General features: G+C 44.1%; 1 protein-coding gene across 2 annotated transcripts in view; it reads right to left on the reverse strand.

Annotated features, from left to right (window-relative positions):
* Positions 1-18887, reverse strand: part of tenm1 (teneurin transmembrane protein 1) — a 1787780-nt gene that overhangs the window by 261998 nt on the left and 1506895 nt on the right. For both annotated transcript variants that reach the window (XM_055643570.1, XM_055643571.1), the window contains one exon: positions 970-1213. In XM_055643570.1, coding sequence (XP_055499545.1) covers positions 970-1213 — 244 coding nt within the window. The remainder of the gene's footprint in view (positions 1-969; positions 1214-18887) is intronic.

Here is an 18887-nt window from a genome sequence, read left to right on the forward strand (position 1 = left end):
CTGTGGCAATAAGTTCCACGGATTAGCTACCCTCTAACTAAAGAAGTTTCTCATCACCTCCTTTCAAAAAGAGTGCCCTTTAATTATGAGGCAACAACTTCTTGTCCTAAACTCTCCCACCTGTGGAAACATCCTCTCCATAATCACTCTATCTACACCTTTCATTATTCTGTAAGTTTCAATGAGGTTTCCCCCTCAACCTTCTAAACTCCAGCGAGTAGAGGCCCAGTGCTGGGAAAAGCTCATCATATGCTATATGATTTCCAGGAATCATTCTCGTAAACCTCCTCCTCCAGAGCCAGCACATCCTTCCTCAGATATGGGGCCCAAATTTGCTCACAGCAGTGACAGCCACACATAATATTAACATACACAGCTTGGGGAAGCGATAGATAGCTTTACATGTCCGACTTGCCGCAGTACATAGAAACATAGTACATAGAAAATAGGTGTAGGAGTAGGCCATTCGGCCCTTCGAGCCAGCACCGCCATTCAATATGATCATGGCTGATCATCCCCAATTAGTCACCCATTCCCACTTTCTCCCCATATTCCTTGATTCCGTTAGCCCTAAGAACTATATCTAACTCTCTCTTGAAAACATCCAGTGAATTGACCTCCACTGCCTTCTGTGGCAGAGAATTCCACAAATTCACAACTCTCTGGGTGAAAACATTTTTCCTCATCTCAGCCCTAAATACCCTACCTCTTATTCTTAAACTGTGACCCCCTGATTCTGGACTTCCCCAACATTGGGAACATTTTTCCTGCATCTAGCCAGTCCAGTCCTTTCAAATTGTATATGTTTCTATAAGAATCTCTCTCATCCTTCTAAATTCCAGCGAATAGAAGCTCGGTCGATCCATTCCCTCATCGTATGTCAGTCCCTGGGGAACCTACGCTGCACTCCCTCAATAGCTAGAATGTCCTATTGCTGTCTGGAGGAGGATACGGGAGTGAAATGTGTACCTGGTCTCCAGTGGTATGTTGCTGTTAAGCACCCAGCTGTTGTGGAGCTGTGCTGTATCTTGTTGGGCGTTGGCAGGAGGCTCAGTGGACGCTGGGCTGAGGTGGCTTTGCAGAGTCATTGTGTTTCTCTGCAGTGAGTCCAAGGAGTGGGTTTGTTGGCTTCGACACGTGCAGCCGTGTGGAGGCGGTGGTGGCGGTGGTAGGGGCCTGAATGTGAATTTGCTGTGAGATCCAACAGGCAGTTCTGGAACGAGAAGAGGCAACGATTGTTATTAGACTTCATGCAACTCCACACATTTTATTGCAAACATCAAAATAGTGCATCAAATTCGAACATAACAATTTAGACTTGATTCTGGATGCCAACTGTGAAAACGCACCATTTGGTTTTCTAGTTGGAAAACATGGTATTTTTTAATTTGTGTTAGGATGGACCAAGTCAGTCATGTAATCTGCAGACAAAGTAGAAATTGCCTGAGAGAAAGAGAAATAGCGAAAAGGCTCAGCTTGTGTCTGGTATCCAGCAAGTCTGTCTGAAAGCATCATATAGAAATGCAGTTTATGTTGAATAGCCCTGTGGTAATGGTGCAATCTTCCCAGGCCATAGTTGAACACTTAAACAACATTTGAAATGTGCTTTTGTTAAGTGGGCAAATCTGGGCCAGGGAGTGCACTTAAAGTCCAGCCTTTACCTTCATAGAAAGGCTTAAAGATCCTGGACAAAAAAAGGGACACAAAGTGTTGGAGTAACTGTGGTGGTGCAGCGGTAGAGTGCTGCCTAATAGCGCCAGAGACCCGGGTTCGATTCTGACTTTCGGGTGCTGCCTGTATGCACGTTTGCATGTTCTCCCCGTGACCTGCGTGGGATTTCTCCAGCAGCTCCGCTTTCCTCCCACACTCCAAAGAGGTACAGGTTTTGTACGTTAATTGGCTCTGGTTAAATTGTAAACATTGTCCCTGGTGTGTGTAGGATAGTGTTAGTGTATGGGAATCACTGGCTGGCACGGATTCGGTGGGCCGAAGGACCTGTTTCTGCACTTTATTTCCAAATTAAACTCAAAATTAAACTAATCTCAATGGGTCAGGCAGCATCTCTGGGGCACATGGATAGATGATGAAGTTTCTGGGCTTTTGATTGTTGATCACTTGCTAATTGCCTCACATGGCAAGATAGAAACTGTATACATTTGGTGCACAAACCTATTCAGTAAATATTATTGTGATGAATAGCAGGGTGCAATGAAATTCTTTGTTCACAGAGTAAACAGCATACATACAATAAATATAAACCAAACAACAAATACAAGTGTAAAACAGTATCACGGTGCAAGATTGCAGTGCAATCTGAAAGTAGTGCAAGAAAGTAGAATAATGGAGTCACCCGAAGAGGTCAAGTTAAACACAAGAGTATAGGGCAACATCTCCACAAAGGGGATGGATGTAAAAGGATTCTTTGGTTCAAGAGTCTGATAGTAAAGGGGTGGAAGATGCATCCCAAGTCAGGATGTCTGTTCTTTCAAACTCCTGTATCTTCTCCCAGAAGGTAGAAGAGAGAAAAGGATCATGATTTTGGATGTTGACTGTGTGGAGTGTGCATGTTCTCCCTGTGAATGCGTGGGTTTCCTCCGGGTGCTCCGATTTCCTTCCACATTGCAAAGACTTGCGGGTTTGTAAGTTCATAAGTTATAGGAACGGAATTAGGCCGTTGGGCCCATCTCGGCCATTCAATCATGGCTGATCTATCTTTCCCTCTCAACGCTATTCTCCTGCCTTCTCCCTATAACCCTCCCAACACCCTTACTATTCAAAATTCTGTCAATCTTCACCTTAAAAACATCCAGTGACTTTGCCTCCACAGCCATCTGTGGCAGTGAATTCCACAGACTCACCACCCTCTGACTAAATAAATTCCTCCTCATCACCTTTCTGAAGGGACCTCCTTTTATTTTGAAGCTGTGCCTATTGTAGGTTAATTGGCCTCTACAAATTGTTCTGAGTGTGTAAAGGGTGGATGCGAATGTGGGATAACATCGAACTAATATGACCAGGTGATTGATGGTCCGCATGGACTTGGTGGGGGTGTATTGCCTGTTTCCAAGCTGTTTCTCCAAACTATACTTAACGATTAGGCATGGCCCTGATGCTATTTTCACTTGGGTAAATAAACTGCTCCCACTCGCCATCTCGACTCACTTGAATATTAACTACAATAAGGTTTTTCTTCTTGATTATGGGCACAGTATGGACTTTTATTACTTGGGGAAGTCAATGTTTGAGAAAATTGGACAGGGAATAAACCAAGTCAAGGTCTATCGCACACGGTGATGAGAATAACCCTTCTATAGGTTCCAATTTCATAATGGACTTCAATTAATTCTGCAAAAGTTATTGATTTCACAGCAAAGGGATGAGGAAAAAGAAGGATGAAACAATTTGTCACAATATCTTAATCACTGTTACAAGAGTTGTCAGAAGCAAAGTATTTTAGAGTCATAGCACAGCACAGAGCTTTCAGTGTTCTTTCTGATCATCAATCCCACTTGCACTAATCTCCTTTCACCAGGTTATAATCATAGCGTCATCGAGCCATACAGCATGGAACCAGGCCCTTTGGCCCAAATGGCCCATGCCGACCAACATGCCCCATCTGCACTCATCCCACCTAACTCCATTTGGTCCATAACACTCCCGTGTTGGGGAACGGGTGAGTGGTGGAATATTGCGTCGGGGGAACGGGTTGCGTTGGGGGAATGGGTTGCGTTGCGGGACCAAGCCTCCCGTGTGACAGGGACCCAACGTGTCCCACTTGGTCTAGTAACACTCTAAACCTGTCCTATCCATGTACCTGTCTAAATATTTCTTAAACGTTGCGATAGCACTGTCTCAATTAACGCCTCTGGCAGCTCATACCATACACCCACCACCCTTTGTGTAAAATAGTTAACCCTCAGGTTCGTAAACCTATATCCTCTGGTTCTCGATCCGTGGTCTACACCTTCACGATACACATTCTTGACTGGATAATCCTGAAATTTTTATGAGCATATCTGCTTCACCACTCACTGTAGAAGTACATCCCAGATTGCAACCATGCTCTTGGTGTACAAAGCGCCAACTCCTCTGAAGATCTCCCTTCTTCTCCTAAACATATAAGGGGAGACCTCATTGAAACTAACTGAATAGTGAAAGACTTGGATAGAGTGGATATGGAGATTATGTTTCCACTGGTGGGAGAGTCTGAGACTAGAGGTCACAGCCTCAGAATTAAAGGACATTAATTTGGGAAGGAGATGAGGAGGAATATCTGTAGTCAGAGGTTGGTGAATCTGTGGAATTCTTTGCCACAGAAGGCTTTGGAGGCCAAGTCACTGGGTAATTTTAAGGCAGAGATAGATAGATTCGTGATTAGTACAGGTGTCAGGGGTTATGGGGAGAAGGCAGGAGAATGGGGTTGAGAGGGAAAGATAGATCAGCCATGATTGAATGGCGGTATATACTTGATGGACTGAATGGCCTAATTCTATTCCTATCACTTATGACCTTTGGCTTATACACCTTAAGTGAAGCCAAGTCAAGGCACCATAACAGGCACATATATTTGAATTCAGCAAGAGAGTAAAAGGATAAATGACTTTGCAAAACTTAAACTGACAACAGTGTAAAAACACAATCGTCGTGCAAGTGTGAATTGATGATCAGAAGACCACATGAGCCAAAATCCATGGTAGTGCAAGAGTTAGGAATAAACTCAGTGATGTGTAAATTTCCCAACTATCTTCCCTGTATGTTGTCCTCATAAGTTAGTATGCCTCAGCCTGGATCCGTTGAATCTGCTCCGTTCCAAAGAAAACACAAGCCCAGTCTCTCCTCACAACTGAATCAGTCTCTCAGCCGACATCCTGGTGAATCTCCTCCGCACCACTTCCAGCGGAATCACTCAGATCATTCAGAAAGTGTTGCATTCAGAGCTGCACACAGTGCAAGGATGGTGCCAGGACTCAAGGGTTTGAACTATAGGGAGAGGCTAAGCAGACTGGGGCTCTATTCATTGGAGTGCAGGAGGATGAGGGGTGATCTTATAGAGGTGTATAAAATTATGAGAGGAATAGATCGGGTAGACACACAGAGTCTCTCGCCCAGAGTAGGTGAATCGAGAACCAGAGGACATAGGTTCAAGATGAAGGGGAAATGATTTAATAGGAACCTGAGTGGTAACATTTTTACATAAAAGGTGTTGGGTGTATGGAACGAGCTTCCAGAGGAGGTAGTTGAGGCTGGGACTATTGCAATGTTTCAGAAACAATTAGTCAGGTACATGGACAGGACAGGTTTAGAGGGATGTGGGCCAAACGCGGGCTGGTGGGACTAGTGTCGATGGGACATGTTGGTTGGTGTGGGCAAGGTGCTGAAGGGCCTGTTTCCACGTTGCATGACTCGATGCTCAAGTTATGGGCCAACCAATGTTTTACAAAGCTGTATCATAACTTCCTTTGCCCTTGTTTTTTTATGTCTCAGTTAAAGTTCTTATTCACCTTCACCACATCATCTACATGTGTGATCACCTTCAGGAGTCCTTGACTTGAACATCCATTGTCTACATCCTAGTCGTGTTTGTCCATTACCTTGTACAGTGGGATTACATTTCATATGTCATTAATCTGTCCATTCTACCTCTGATCAATATCTTCCTGTAACCTAAAACTATCCTCCGTACTGCCAACGACATCACCATTTTTTGTGTCATCTGCAAACTTATGGATCGCGTCTCTTCCATTCATATCTAAATTGTTAATGCATGTAACAACCAGGAAGAGTTCCAGTACCGATCCCTACGATACATGACTAGTCATAGATTCTCAATCATAAAAACCCTTTACTATGAATCTCTGCCGTGATGAGTAACTCGCCTGTCATCTCCATTTACTGACTTCATTTACACCTTAGTTTAGTTTAGAGATACAGCATGGAAACAGGCCCTTCGGCCCACCGAGTCCGCACCGACCAGCGATTCCTGCCCATTAACACTATCCTACACACACTAGGGACAATTTACATTTATACCAGGCTAATTAACCCATAAACCTGCACGTCTTTGGAGTGTAGGAGGAAACTGAAGATCTTGGAGAAAACCCACACGGTCACAGGGTGAACGTACAAACTCTGGGCAGGCAACGCCCGTAGTCGGGATCGAACCAGGGTCTCCGGCGCTGCAAGCTCTGTAACGTAACAACTCTACCGCTGTGCCACCATGCTGCCCTCGCGTTGCCTCGGCATGGCCAGTAGCATAATCAAGGACGAGTTGCATCCTGACCACTCCCTCTTTTCCCCTCTCCCATCAAGCGAGAGGGACAGAACTGAGAACGAACACCACCAGATTAAGGGACAGTTTCTTCCCAGCTGTTATCAGGCAACTGAACCATCTTATCAACAACTAGCGAGCAGTTCTGAGCTACTATCTCCTTGAAGACCCTTGGACTTGATTAATCTTTACTGGATATCTTGCATTAAAAGTTATTTATGTTATTCACTTTATCATGTATCTGTACACTGCAGATGGCTCAGTTGCAATCAGGTATTGTCTTTCCACTGACTGGTTTGCACACAAAGAAAGCTTTTTACTGAACCTGCCAATATAGTTTAGACCCACCAGAGTAGCAATTGCAAACTTGCCTTCCATGATAATGGTTGCCCTCCAGTTCAGGTGCGACCTCACCCTCTTGTGAATTTCCTCCTCCATGTCTACAAAGCCCTCAATGGGCTTGCCCCCACCAACATTAAAAGTCTTCTCACCCACCACACCACCTCCAGGTCCCTCAGATCGGCCGACTTGGGGTTGCTGGATATCCCGTGGTCTAGGCATAAGCTCAGGGGTGACCGCACCTTTGCGGTTGCAGCTCCTAGACTGTGAAACAGCATCCCCCTTCCCATCAGAACTGCCCCCTCCGTCGACTCCTTTAAGTGGAGACTAAAAACCCATCTGTACTCCCAAGCCTTTCTTGACGTCCTCTGAGCGAGGGCTATATGTATGTAGTTTGTATGTTATACTATTCTTATACAAATGTAAAGCACGAGAGTTGTTTTTTAAATGTGCTATATAAATAAATGTGAATTGACTTGACTTGACCTCTGCACCAAATGATATCACAATGGTTCAAAAATCTGAATCCATGCCACCTGCACCAAACCCTCAGCCACACATTCAATTACCCTAATTTTCTATCCTCACACTCACTAGCACAGAATGTAGCAGTCTTGGCATCAATTGCTAGGAATACCAACAATCTTATACTTTTCCTTGTATGGAAAATAACCATTCACAACTTTTGTATCCATTTCACTCATTCCGTGGAACTATTGCCTTTTATTTTATGGGCATTAAACTTGATGTGAAACCTGCTTTTTTAGCAGCACCTTATCAAACGGTTTTTAACATCTAAATAAAAGCACAAAATATTAGAAAGTACTCAAAGTGCTGGAGTAACTCAGCATCATCTCCAGAGAACACGGATACGTGACGCTTCAGGTTGGGACTGTCTGAGTCTTCTCCGGCACCTTGTTAAACTCCAGTCCGAAAAAGGGTCTCCACCAAAAACGTCCCCTATCCATGTTCTCCAGAGATGCTGCCTGGCTTACTGAATTACTGAGTACTTTGTACCCTTCTGTGTATTAACCAGCATCTGCACTTGCTTCTACAAAGAATTGGAAATACTGAGCTTATTAGGAAGCATCTATGTATATAAATAAAGAATATAGGTTTAAGGTGAGGATGGGGGGGGGAAGATTTAATAGGAACATGTGGGGTAACCTATTCACACAAAGGGTGGTAGTAAAATGGAACAAGTTGTCGGAGGAGATAGTTGAGGCAGGTAATATTGCAATGTTTAAGTAACATTTGGACAGGTAGTTGGATAAGATAGATTTAGAGGGAAATGAGGCAAATGCAGGCAGGTGAGACTAGTATAGATAGGACATGTTGGACGGCGTGGGCAGGTTGGGCTAAAGGGCCTGTTTCCACGCTGTACGATTATGACTCTAATTAATATTTCAGGACATTGACCTTGAACGCTTTCTCCACAGATGCTACCTGACCCGCTGAGTTTTCCAACTATTTCTGTTTCAATGCAAGCCAACATTGATGAGATTACATAACAGGAGCCTTGGAATACAATGAGATCAAGATATTTTGAATTCTTCAGTATCTGAGCATGTTGTAAGCAAATCCGATGGTGGCATTTTGTCTATTTCCAAACACCAATATCTCTTCAGTTAAGAAGCACAAAAATGTTGATAAAATGAAATCAGATTCATGGGAAGATGCCTTTATTCGACAAAAATATCGGAGTTGAAGTGTAAACACCAAGACAATGTCAATACAGAAATTACCATAGACAATGCTGCCAGCGGCTTCACAAATAGCAGCATAGTTGGTCAAAAAAAAAGATCATTTACGAGTGATTAAACTATGTTAAGTTAATTGAATTATTTAGCTGAAGGTGATAAACAATAGCAAGAACACCTTCTGAATTTGAGTCCATCTACGCTTCCACGCATTTGGAAAGGACATATTTATTTTCCTCGAAGCATAAATATCATTAACTTGAGAAATTTGTAAATGTGATGGATTTCATACTCGATGCATCATTTTAAAATTCTAAGATTAACATAATCAGAGACCCCAGGCTATTCACAGTGTATGTAATATTAAAATTAATTTCGGTGACAGGAAACATCAGACTCCTGTGAATTGATTTTTGAGACAAAATAGATTTCCATCCTGACAATTAATCTGTAAGGCGGCTTATTCATAAAAGGTTGTATTAATGATGCAGAACAGAGAAAGTAAAGCAAACTTACCCACCCCTTCAGTGTACGTAACCAAGTGAGAAGCTTAATGTGTAGAAAGGAACTGCAGATGCTGGCATATACAGAATATTGACACAAAGTGCTGGAGTAACTCAGCGGGTCAGGCAGCATCTCTGGAGAAAATGGATGGGTGATGTTTAGAGAAAGGTCTTGGCCTGTAACATCACCCATCCTCTCTCTCCAAAGAATTTTCGTTTGTACAGCAGTGTTCATCACACAGCCACATTGTGCAAGTCCAGGTGTGGAACTGGGTAGGATGGAGGAAGAAATTATGGGTGGGGGTTCATTAGACCACATGATCATAAGTGATAGGAGCAGAATTAGGCCATTCAGCCCATCAAGTCTACTCCGCCATACAATCATGGTTGATCTATCTTTTCCTCCAAATCCCATTCTCCTGTCTTCTCCCCCTAATCCCCATTCTCCCCTTTCTCACCGGTATATGGGGGAAGATATTCCAGTCACACACAAAAAGGGTCTCGACCCGAAATGTCATCCATTCCTTCTATATGACGGTGCAGGCTCGAAGGGCCGAATGGCCTACTCCTGCACCTATTTTCTATGTTTATACAGAGATGATGCCCGTTCCGCTGAGTTACTCCAGCATTTTGTGTCTATTTTTGGTTCAAACAAGCATTTGCAGTTCCTTCATACACACAAGAACTATAGTTGCCCCCTCCACAGATAGATGCAGAGTTTTTCCAGCATTTTCTGTTCTCATTTCAGAACCCAGATAATTTTGCTTTGCCCGATGGTAATCTATCCTTCAAAATTAAACACCAACTGATTTGATCTTGGGTTTTATGTTGCAGTATTCAGGAGGATCTTACACCTTTTCAATTATGCATGGGTATCAATTTTTGAAACGAGGAAAAACAAGATAACACAGAAAATAGATAGCTTTAATTTCTACATCATATAACCACCTATCACAATATGATTAGACTCTGGTAATTTCAGTGCATTAATTTTTCTCAGACCATTCCTTAATTGGATTTTGTAATCATGCGGCACCATGGTATCAAAACTAATAAACAAACAGGAAAAGCAATTTGGAGGGCAGCAGTTTCAGCTGCCTGCAGATGTGTCGCAAGTATGAAGCGTGGAAATGTACAGGAAAGAAGTAACAAATTCAATTGAATTGTTGGCAGCAAGTTTCAAGCAATATAATGTGCTGTTCCTTAGTTTTTTTAGTTTGAGAGATACAGCTCGGAAACAGGCCCTTCTGCCCACTGAGTCTGCGCAGACCAGCGATCCTCGTACACTAAAGGGACTGACCCACTTAGGTGTCATTTGCGCCTGATTTACGCGACATCATTTAGGCGTCACGACGCATGACGCGCGCATCGTGCCGCGCATGTGATGCGTGCATGGTGCGCATCACACTCAAATGGTGCGCATTACGTGCGCATGGTTCGTGGTGACGTAGGCAGTGATGCGTGGTTACGCGCGGCGCCCAAGGATTTTGGGATGTACAAAATCTTTGCGCGTCATCTGCGTGATGCGCAAATGACGCCCAAGTGGGACAGGCCCTTTACACACGATTCTACACACATTTACAATTATACCAAGCCAATTAATGTACAAACCTGTACGTCTTTGTAGTGTGGGAGGAAACTGAAGATCTCGGAGAAAACCCACACAGTCACGGGGAGAATGTACAAACTCCATCTAGAGAGCACCTGTTAGTCAGGATCGACCCCGCTGTAAGCGTTGTAAGGCAGCAACTCTACCGCTGCGCCACCGTGCTGTTCTGTACCCAATAATATTTATCTCTTTATCTGCAAATGTATACCCTAGTCCCACACAAACTGCGCATATAATTTGGCTCCTCTACCTTTTTGTTTTGTACCAAAGGTTAAATCTAGGCAATGTACCTTATCTCTTCTGTATTTGAAATCATGCCTCCGTAAACAGTATTCTCACACTTTTCATCAGGAAGGAGATGAGGAAGAATTTATTTGGCAGAGGGTGGTCAATCTGTGGAATTCATTGCTACAGACGGCTATGGAGGCTAAGCCTTGTAGTATTTTTAAAGTGGAGATTGACTGGTACTTCATTGAGAAGGGTGACAAAGATTACAGGGAGAAGGCAGGAGAACGGGGTTGAGAGGGAAAGATAGATCAGCCATGGTTGAATGGCAGACTCAATGGCTGAATGGCCTAATTCTGCTCTTATAACTTATGAACTTATAACATGTGGATGATCAGCCATGATCACATTGAATGGCGGTGCTGGCTTGAAGTGCCGAATGGCCTGCTCCAGCACCTGCACCTGTTGTCTATTGAACTTATGATCAATGATATGTTATTGTCAGATAGACAATATTCCCCTGAAGAAGAATCTCAACCTGAAACATCACCTATTCCTTTTCTCCAGAGATGCTGCCTGACCCGCTGAGTTACTCCAGCTTTTTGTGTCTATCTTCGGCTTAAACCAGCATCTGCACATCCTTCCTATGTGCTTTATTTATACTAAATCGGACAACAGACCTCACCTAGGCAGTACACGTTTAGCTGCCGACGAAGTCACAAAAGTTCACCGAACAGTCCTGCCTGTGGCCCCGCCATGGCAGTAGGTGGCTCCCTGTCGGGTCCACTTGCATTCTCAGCGGCTATTCCCCCCCCCCCCCCCCCCCACCCACCCACCGCTGGGACCCCCTTCATTCTCATCAAGGTGTGACAGTATAAACTCCTCCACTGTACAATGGTACAGGAAGGAATTGCGGATGCTGGTTTTAAACCGAAGATAGACACAAAAAGCTGGAGTAACTCATCGGGTCAGCCAGCATAGGACATAAGGTCATAAGGGATAGTAGTGGAATTAGGCCACTCGGCCCATCGATTCTACTCAGCCATTCAATCATGACTGATCTATCTCTCCCTCCTAACCCCATTCTCCTGCCTTCTCCCCATAACCTCAAGCTTGTCTGGAGAAAAGGAATAGATGACATTTCCGGTCTGAAATAGGGTCTCTACCTGAAACGTCACCCATTCCTATTCTGTAGAAATGCTGCCTGACTCGCTGAATTTCTCCAGCATACTGCGTCTATCTGCTGCACAATTGTTCTGTCTATTTAGTTTTGTATAAACGGAATGAAGAAGGCGGGGCTGATTTGCAATCTCATTCCTCAGTAAGCCGGAGGAGCAAATCAGTGTGATGGAACTCAAAGGTTCATGAATGTTTACAGAGCAAGAGAACATTTAGCCGACCAAATCCGTGCCTGCTGAAAGGTGGGCCATTTATATTAACCTCACTTCCCTGTTCTGATGCAATCCGATATGTTGCACCATTTTAAGTGCAACTGCCTGACCCACTGAGTTACTCCAACTTTTAGTTTAGTTTAGTTTAGAGCTGCAGCCAGGAAACAGGCTCTTTGGCCCACTGAGTCCTGGTCGACCAGCGATCCCCACATACTTGCACTAACTCACACACTAGGGACACTTTACAATTACACCAAGCCAATACAAACCTGCACGTCTTTGGACTGTGGGAGGAAAGCCCTCTCATCTTTGACATGTCCACCCTGGGGAAAAGGGTTCTGCTCTAACTATGCCGAGGGGATATCTAGGTGCAATAAAATTGGGTGTCTCTTTCCATCACAGCTCTGTACTATGAGCTGCAGAACTGCAATGATCTGATGGTGAAAAGGTTTACAGCAATCCCTATTACTATTGTTATTAGCTTAAAAGGCCTGTCCCACCAGCATGCGATTGCATGCGTCTAGCACGACCAAACGTGGTCGCTTGAGGCGTACGGCCTCGCGGGGCCGGTTCCACTTCGAGCCGTGGAATCATATGGAGTTGTGCGAGGCTGGTCCCGACATCATGCTCACCAATCAGCTGGGCAGGAGGTGGGCCGACTGAATTTGGACGTCGGGCAGTGACATCATCACGCAATGGCACACGCTAGGCGTACGCCGTCAAGACGCTGCGTAAGGAGTCGAGGCGCTGCGTACGGCCTCAATGCGGCTGCGGGCCGACTGGCGGTTGTCGCGCCGGATTTTTGGACAGTGCAAGATTTTCGGAGCCCCGCGCGGTCGGGACCAGCCCCCACACAAATCCGTACGCCTCCACCGATCGAAGTGGGTCCGGCCCCACGAGGCCGTACGCCTCAAGCGACCACGTTAGGTTGCGCAAGACTCATGTAATCGCATGCTGGTGGGACAGGCCCTTAATTCTGCACCCTAGTGATGAATTTAAAAAAAACTTTCAGAATTTATCAATTTCAAGCAAATATGTCCTCTCCCTCATCTATTCTAAAGTAAATAACCCTAATCCACTCAATCGTTTTGTTGGATAAATATAATCCTCACCTCCCCGCAACCTCTCCAGTGCTACCTTGCAATGTGGGAATGGAAGATAGACACACAAAAAGCTGGAGTAACTCAACAAGTCAGGCAACAGCTCTGGAGAAAAGGAATGGGTGAGGTCTCGGTTTGAGGCCCTTCTTCAGACTGAGAGGCAGTGGAGAGGGACACGAGAGGTGTGGAAAGGTACAAAGACCAAGTGGGACACGCCCGCGGCAGGCAAGACAATTGGTGGCAGTACTTCAAATGCAGGGATACAACTGAATGCGGCACTCAAGCCGTGGGAGATTAAACCATAAAGCAAGACTCTAGATGTGAGGGGATAGGTGCAATGCAGGTCTCCAGATACAGGGAATAAAACTGAATGCAAAACTCCCGCTGAGGGGGATAACATTAAATGCAGCTTTCCAGATGTGGGGGATAAAATGTAAAGCACGAATGCAAAATGGATGTTTTTGAGGCAGAGATAGGCAGGTTCTTGTTTAGCACGGGTGTCAAGGGTTATGGGGAGAAGACAGGAGAATGGGGTTGAGAGGGCCATAAGGTCATAAGCGATAGGAGCAGAATTAGGCCATTTGACCCATCAAGTCTACTGCTCCATTCAATCATGGCTGATCTACCCCTAAACCCCATTCGCCTGCCTTCTCCCTATAGCCCCTGACACCTAATCGAATCAGAGGGAGAGATCTTTTTAGAGCTGATATTTGATTTTTAAGCGGATTCCAGGTCTGAAGTGCCGGCATTTTAAAAAATTTGTCTGAACCCATTTAATTGAACTTCATCTGTTCCTTCAATGTAATGTACCTGGACCATGAGCCATTTATCATCATGTGCCATGTTTTGGATGCATTAGCAACAGTGGGAGAGTACATTTGTCTGAATCAATTTCAGCTGGGATCATTATTGTGTTGGAAAAGACAATACGATGATAAGTGAAAGCTGTTATAATGATGATAAATGTATAACCTGTATTCAAAGTTAAGTTTAAATTAGTGAAAGTATTTCCCAAAGTGCTGTACAGTTTGGTTTAGAGATGCAGCAAGGAAACAGGCCCTTCGGCCCACCGGGTCCGTGCTGACTAGCGCTCCCTGCACATTTTACGTTACTCCACACACACTGGGAACAATTTTTCAATTTGCACCAAGCCAATTAACCTACAAACCTGTACCTCATTGGAGTGTGGGAGGAAACCAAGGATCTCGGAGAAGTCCCAAATAGGTCCTGGGGAGAACATACAAACTCCACACAGACAGCACCCGTAGTGCGGCTTGAGCTCGGATCTCTGGCGGGTAGCTCTACTGCTACACCACAGTGCCACCCTAAAGGGGCTGAAAAGACTGTGAAGCCTTCAAACACTGTGTAAAGGGCATATATTTTGTAGCCACAAGGAGTCTTCACTATAGCATCTTTAGTTCTGTAGTTTCATTCATTGTCACCAAGATACAGTGAAAAGCTTTTGCTGCGTGCTAACCAGTCAGCAGAAAGACAATACATCATCACAATCTTGCCATTTACACTGTGCAGATACATGATAAGGAAATAACATTTAGTGCAGAGTAAAGCCAGCAAAGTCCGATCGAGGATAGCCCGAGGGTCACCAAAGAGGTAGATAGTAGTTCAGCACTGCTCCTTGGTTGTGTCACGATGATTCAGTTGCCTGATAACAGACATAACTTGAGACTGTGTCACATTGACAGACAAGCATTCTCCCCAGGGAGATGTTAAACATCGACCATAGAACAGTACAGCACAGGAACAGGCCCTTCGGCCCACAATGTCCGTGCTGAACATGATGCCAAGTTAAACTAATCTCCTCTGCCAGCACATCATCCATATCCCTCCATTTCCTGCATAACCCATCTGCCTATCTAAAAGCCTCTTAAATGTCCCTATAGTATCTGCCTCCACCACCAGCCCCGGAAGCGCGTTCCAGCGACCCGCCACTTTGAATTAAACATTCCCCGCACAGCTTCTCCAAACGTTCATAGCAAAAGGATTTGAGTATAGGAGCAGGGAGGTTCTACTGCAGTTGTACAGGGTCTAGGTGAGACCACACCTGGAGTATTGCGTACAGTTTTGGTCTCCAAATCTGAGGAAGGACATTATTGCCATAGAGGGAGTGCAGAGAAGGTTCACCAGACTGATTCCTGGGATGTCAGGACTGTCTTATGAAGAAAGACTGGATAGATTTGGTTTATACTCTCTAGAATTTAGGAGATTGAGGGGGGATCTTATAGAAACTTACAAAATTCTTAAGGGGTTGGACAGGCTAGATGCAGGAAGATTGTTCCTGATGTTTGGGAAGTCCAGGACAAGGGGTCACAGCTTAAGGATAAGGAGGAAATCCTTTAAAACCGAGATGAGAAGAACTTTTTTCACACAGAGAGTGGTGAATCTCTGGAACTCTCTGCCACAGAGGGTAGTCGAGGCCAGTTCATTGGCTATATTTAAGAGGGAGTTAGATGTGGCCCAGGTGGCTAAGGGAATCAGACGCTATGGAGAAAAGGCAGGTACGGGATACTGGGTTGGATGGCGGTGCAGGCTCGAAGGGCTGAATGGCCTACTCCTGCACCTAATTTCTATGTTTCTATGTTTCTATGTTATCCGTCTCACATTAGTCCTTGACATTTCCACCCTGGAGAAAGAAAAGATTTTGATTTTCTACCCTATCTATGCCTCTCATCATTTAAAATATTTTTTATCAGATCTCCCCTCAACTTTAAATCAGATAAATTTTAAACCGAACACATTCATTCCTCAACCACCAAAACAAAGGGCAGATTAACTATTTTTTATAACTGAATATTAATCTTCTAAAATGAAATCTGCTGTCATATTTACCCGTGGTTATTCTCCTTCAAATGTGATTTATTGCCTGTATCAGCAAACAATGTTAAATAAATGGAAGTTCTCTCCTTCCTGCAAGGACATTGATTTTCGGAATATATTTATAAATCACCAATAAGAATAATTAATGTTTGCATTGCAACAACTCAATACACCTAAAATCAGGGGGCTCGTCACCAAAATAAAGATTAAAATCAGTTGTTTTTTTCAACTCATACTGAGTGCTGTCAAGAGTGTTTAATTGTCATGTGTATCAGGACGGAACAATGAAATCCATTGTAATTTTAGTTTAGTTGCGAGATGCAGCATGGAAACAGCCCCTTCAGCCCACCGAGTCTACGCCGTCCAGTAGTCACCCTGTACACTGGTGCTGTTCGACACACTCGGGACAATTTACAGAGGCCAATTAACCCAAAGACCTGCACCTCTTTGGAATGTGGGAGGACACAGCAACACCCAGAGAAAACCCACTGGGTCACAGGGAGGATGTACAAACTCCGTACAGACAGCGGCAGCAGTCGGGATCGAACCCAGGTCACCAGTGCTGTAAAGCAGCAACTCTACTGCTGCACCACCATGCTGCCCCATCCCAGGATAAAGTATCAATGGCTCTTCTCTCTGCCTTATTCAGAGTTATCAATGTGGTGCAGTGGTAGAGTTGCTACCTTACAGTCCAGAGTTCGATCCCGATTACGGGCGCTGTCTGTACGGAGTTTGTATGTTCTCCAAGTGACGGCATGTGTTTTCTCCGGGTGCTCCAGTTTCCTCCCACACTCCAAAGACATACAAGTTTGAACGTTAATCGGCTTCGGTAAAAATTGTAAATTGTCCCTAGAGTGTAGGATGTTATTAATGTACAGGGTCATCTCTGATTGGCATGGACTCGGTGGGCCTAAAGGCCTGTTTCTGCGCTGTATCTCTAAAGTCATAAGTTTTAGGAGTAGAATTAGGTCATTCAGCCCATCAAGTCTACACCGCCATTCAATCATGGCTGATCTACCTTTCCATCTTAACCCTATTCTCCTGCCTTCTATCTCTGCCTTAAACGTATCTGTTGACTTGGCCTCAACAGCCTTCTGTGGAAATGAATTGCACAGATTCGCCACTTCCTGACCAAATAAATTCCTCCTCATCTCCTTCCTAACGGAACGTCTTTTAATTCTGAGGCTATGGCCTCTGGTCCTAGGCTCTCCCACCAGTGGAAACATCATCTCGTCATCCACTCTATCCAGACCTTCTCATCAAGAGCATTTTAAGGATGAAATGACTTTTTCAGAAAGTACCCTCGTGACAAATGTTAATTCCTCTAATAATGTACTGGTTATTTTTTTAATGCTTAGATTATGATTTGCTGCTTTAAAAAATAGTTACAGTGAAAAGAGGTTTACCAGTCTGGCCTCTCTAGCCTGGAGAATAGTGGAAAGCGCTCTCATTGAAGCATACAATTATTCTTATGGTGGTCAATAGGGTTGAGAATTGATTATATTTCCCCAGTCTGATCTACCCCTCTCTGGAACCAAGAATCAATCTGAAGGTAAAATGTTGGCCATTTGAAATTGAAATGAGAAGACATTTATTTTTCCCAGAAGTGCTTATGTCTTCAGAATCCAGGACCGTGATTCACACTGATTGTATTCAAAACATAGATTGGAGGGACGTTAGAACATAGACTTTTGGATATTAGAACGCAGAACAGGACAACATAGTATCAGCAGGGCTGCCAGCATTGGGTGAGAGTTGGGAGCGAGAAATTGCGAGAGACCAAGCCCGAGGGAGCATAGCGACCGAGGGGGCGCGGGGAGGGTGTGGGAAGGGGGTGTCCCCCCTACCATGGTACAAAGAAGCTTTGGCATTTTTCAGCTTGAAATTGTGCAATCTGCTGCATACTTTAGCGAGTCTTTCAAGTTACACTTGAATGCAATATTTATGCTTTAAATTGGATTAGCTATGAATAAGGTTAGGATAAATTACATTCCTAATTACATTCCACAATAGAGCCAGGTTCTGATCAACGTGCAGAACATGAATGATCTTAATGTATGGAAATCAGATTGTAATCAAACACTTGGCCCATGTTGACCAACCCGGGTCTCAATACACACCTGACCCTGACTCCAGTTGCATACCTTCTCTCATTCCTGACCCTGAGTCCAGCCTTACACTTGGCCCCTTATTCTACCCTGATCATTGCTGCTTACCTGCTTAGGTTCCCAGTGTAGAACACTCCAATTGTCCCAGCTTTGACTGCACACCTAGTACTATTCCAGACCTTGACTTTGGATGCACATTTGACCTTGCTCCCAGCCCCTCTGCATTGACAATATATCTGGCCCATGCATAAAGCCCAATATCCGACCCCCTGGACTGAACCCATTACATTCAAGATCACAGGTGCTTATCTAATCTTTTATGGGGCACTTCACAGACCTAATTTTGTATAACAATTGCTACACACATTGGCTTCCTTGTTATCTAACATGCTAGTTACTTTGTCAAATAAGTCATCAATTGGTTGAAAAAAAGTTCTCATCCATAAAATTATACTCACTCAGCTGTATAAGTATTCTGTTACCATTTCCTTCATTTTTCTAACTGTCCTGAAGTAATTTTGAAGCCCAATATTTTCAGTATCTTGCTGTCTTCCTCTCAGCTGGGACTTTTCCGAAATGCAAAGTCCAATAACAATATATATATTTAAGCAATAATATTCTATTTAATGTGATCTTGAGAGTATATAATATTTTCTGAGGTATTCATAACACAACAATGATAAAAAGATCTTTGTTTTGATTGCACCTACCAACATGCATACATTATTATATTACAGCTAATATGTACAGAGGGCAAATTTTTGTTCCAATGCTCCCCATTCCCGATTACTTTTACATTGAAGTGATTG

This window comes from Leucoraja erinacea, chromosome 12, assembly GCF_028641065.1.
Source record: "Leucoraja erinacea ecotype New England chromosome 12, Leri_hhj_1, whole genome shotgun sequence".
Classification (NCBI taxonomy): Eukaryota; Metazoa; Chordata; class Chondrichthyes; order Rajiformes; family Rajidae; genus Leucoraja; species Leucoraja erinaceus.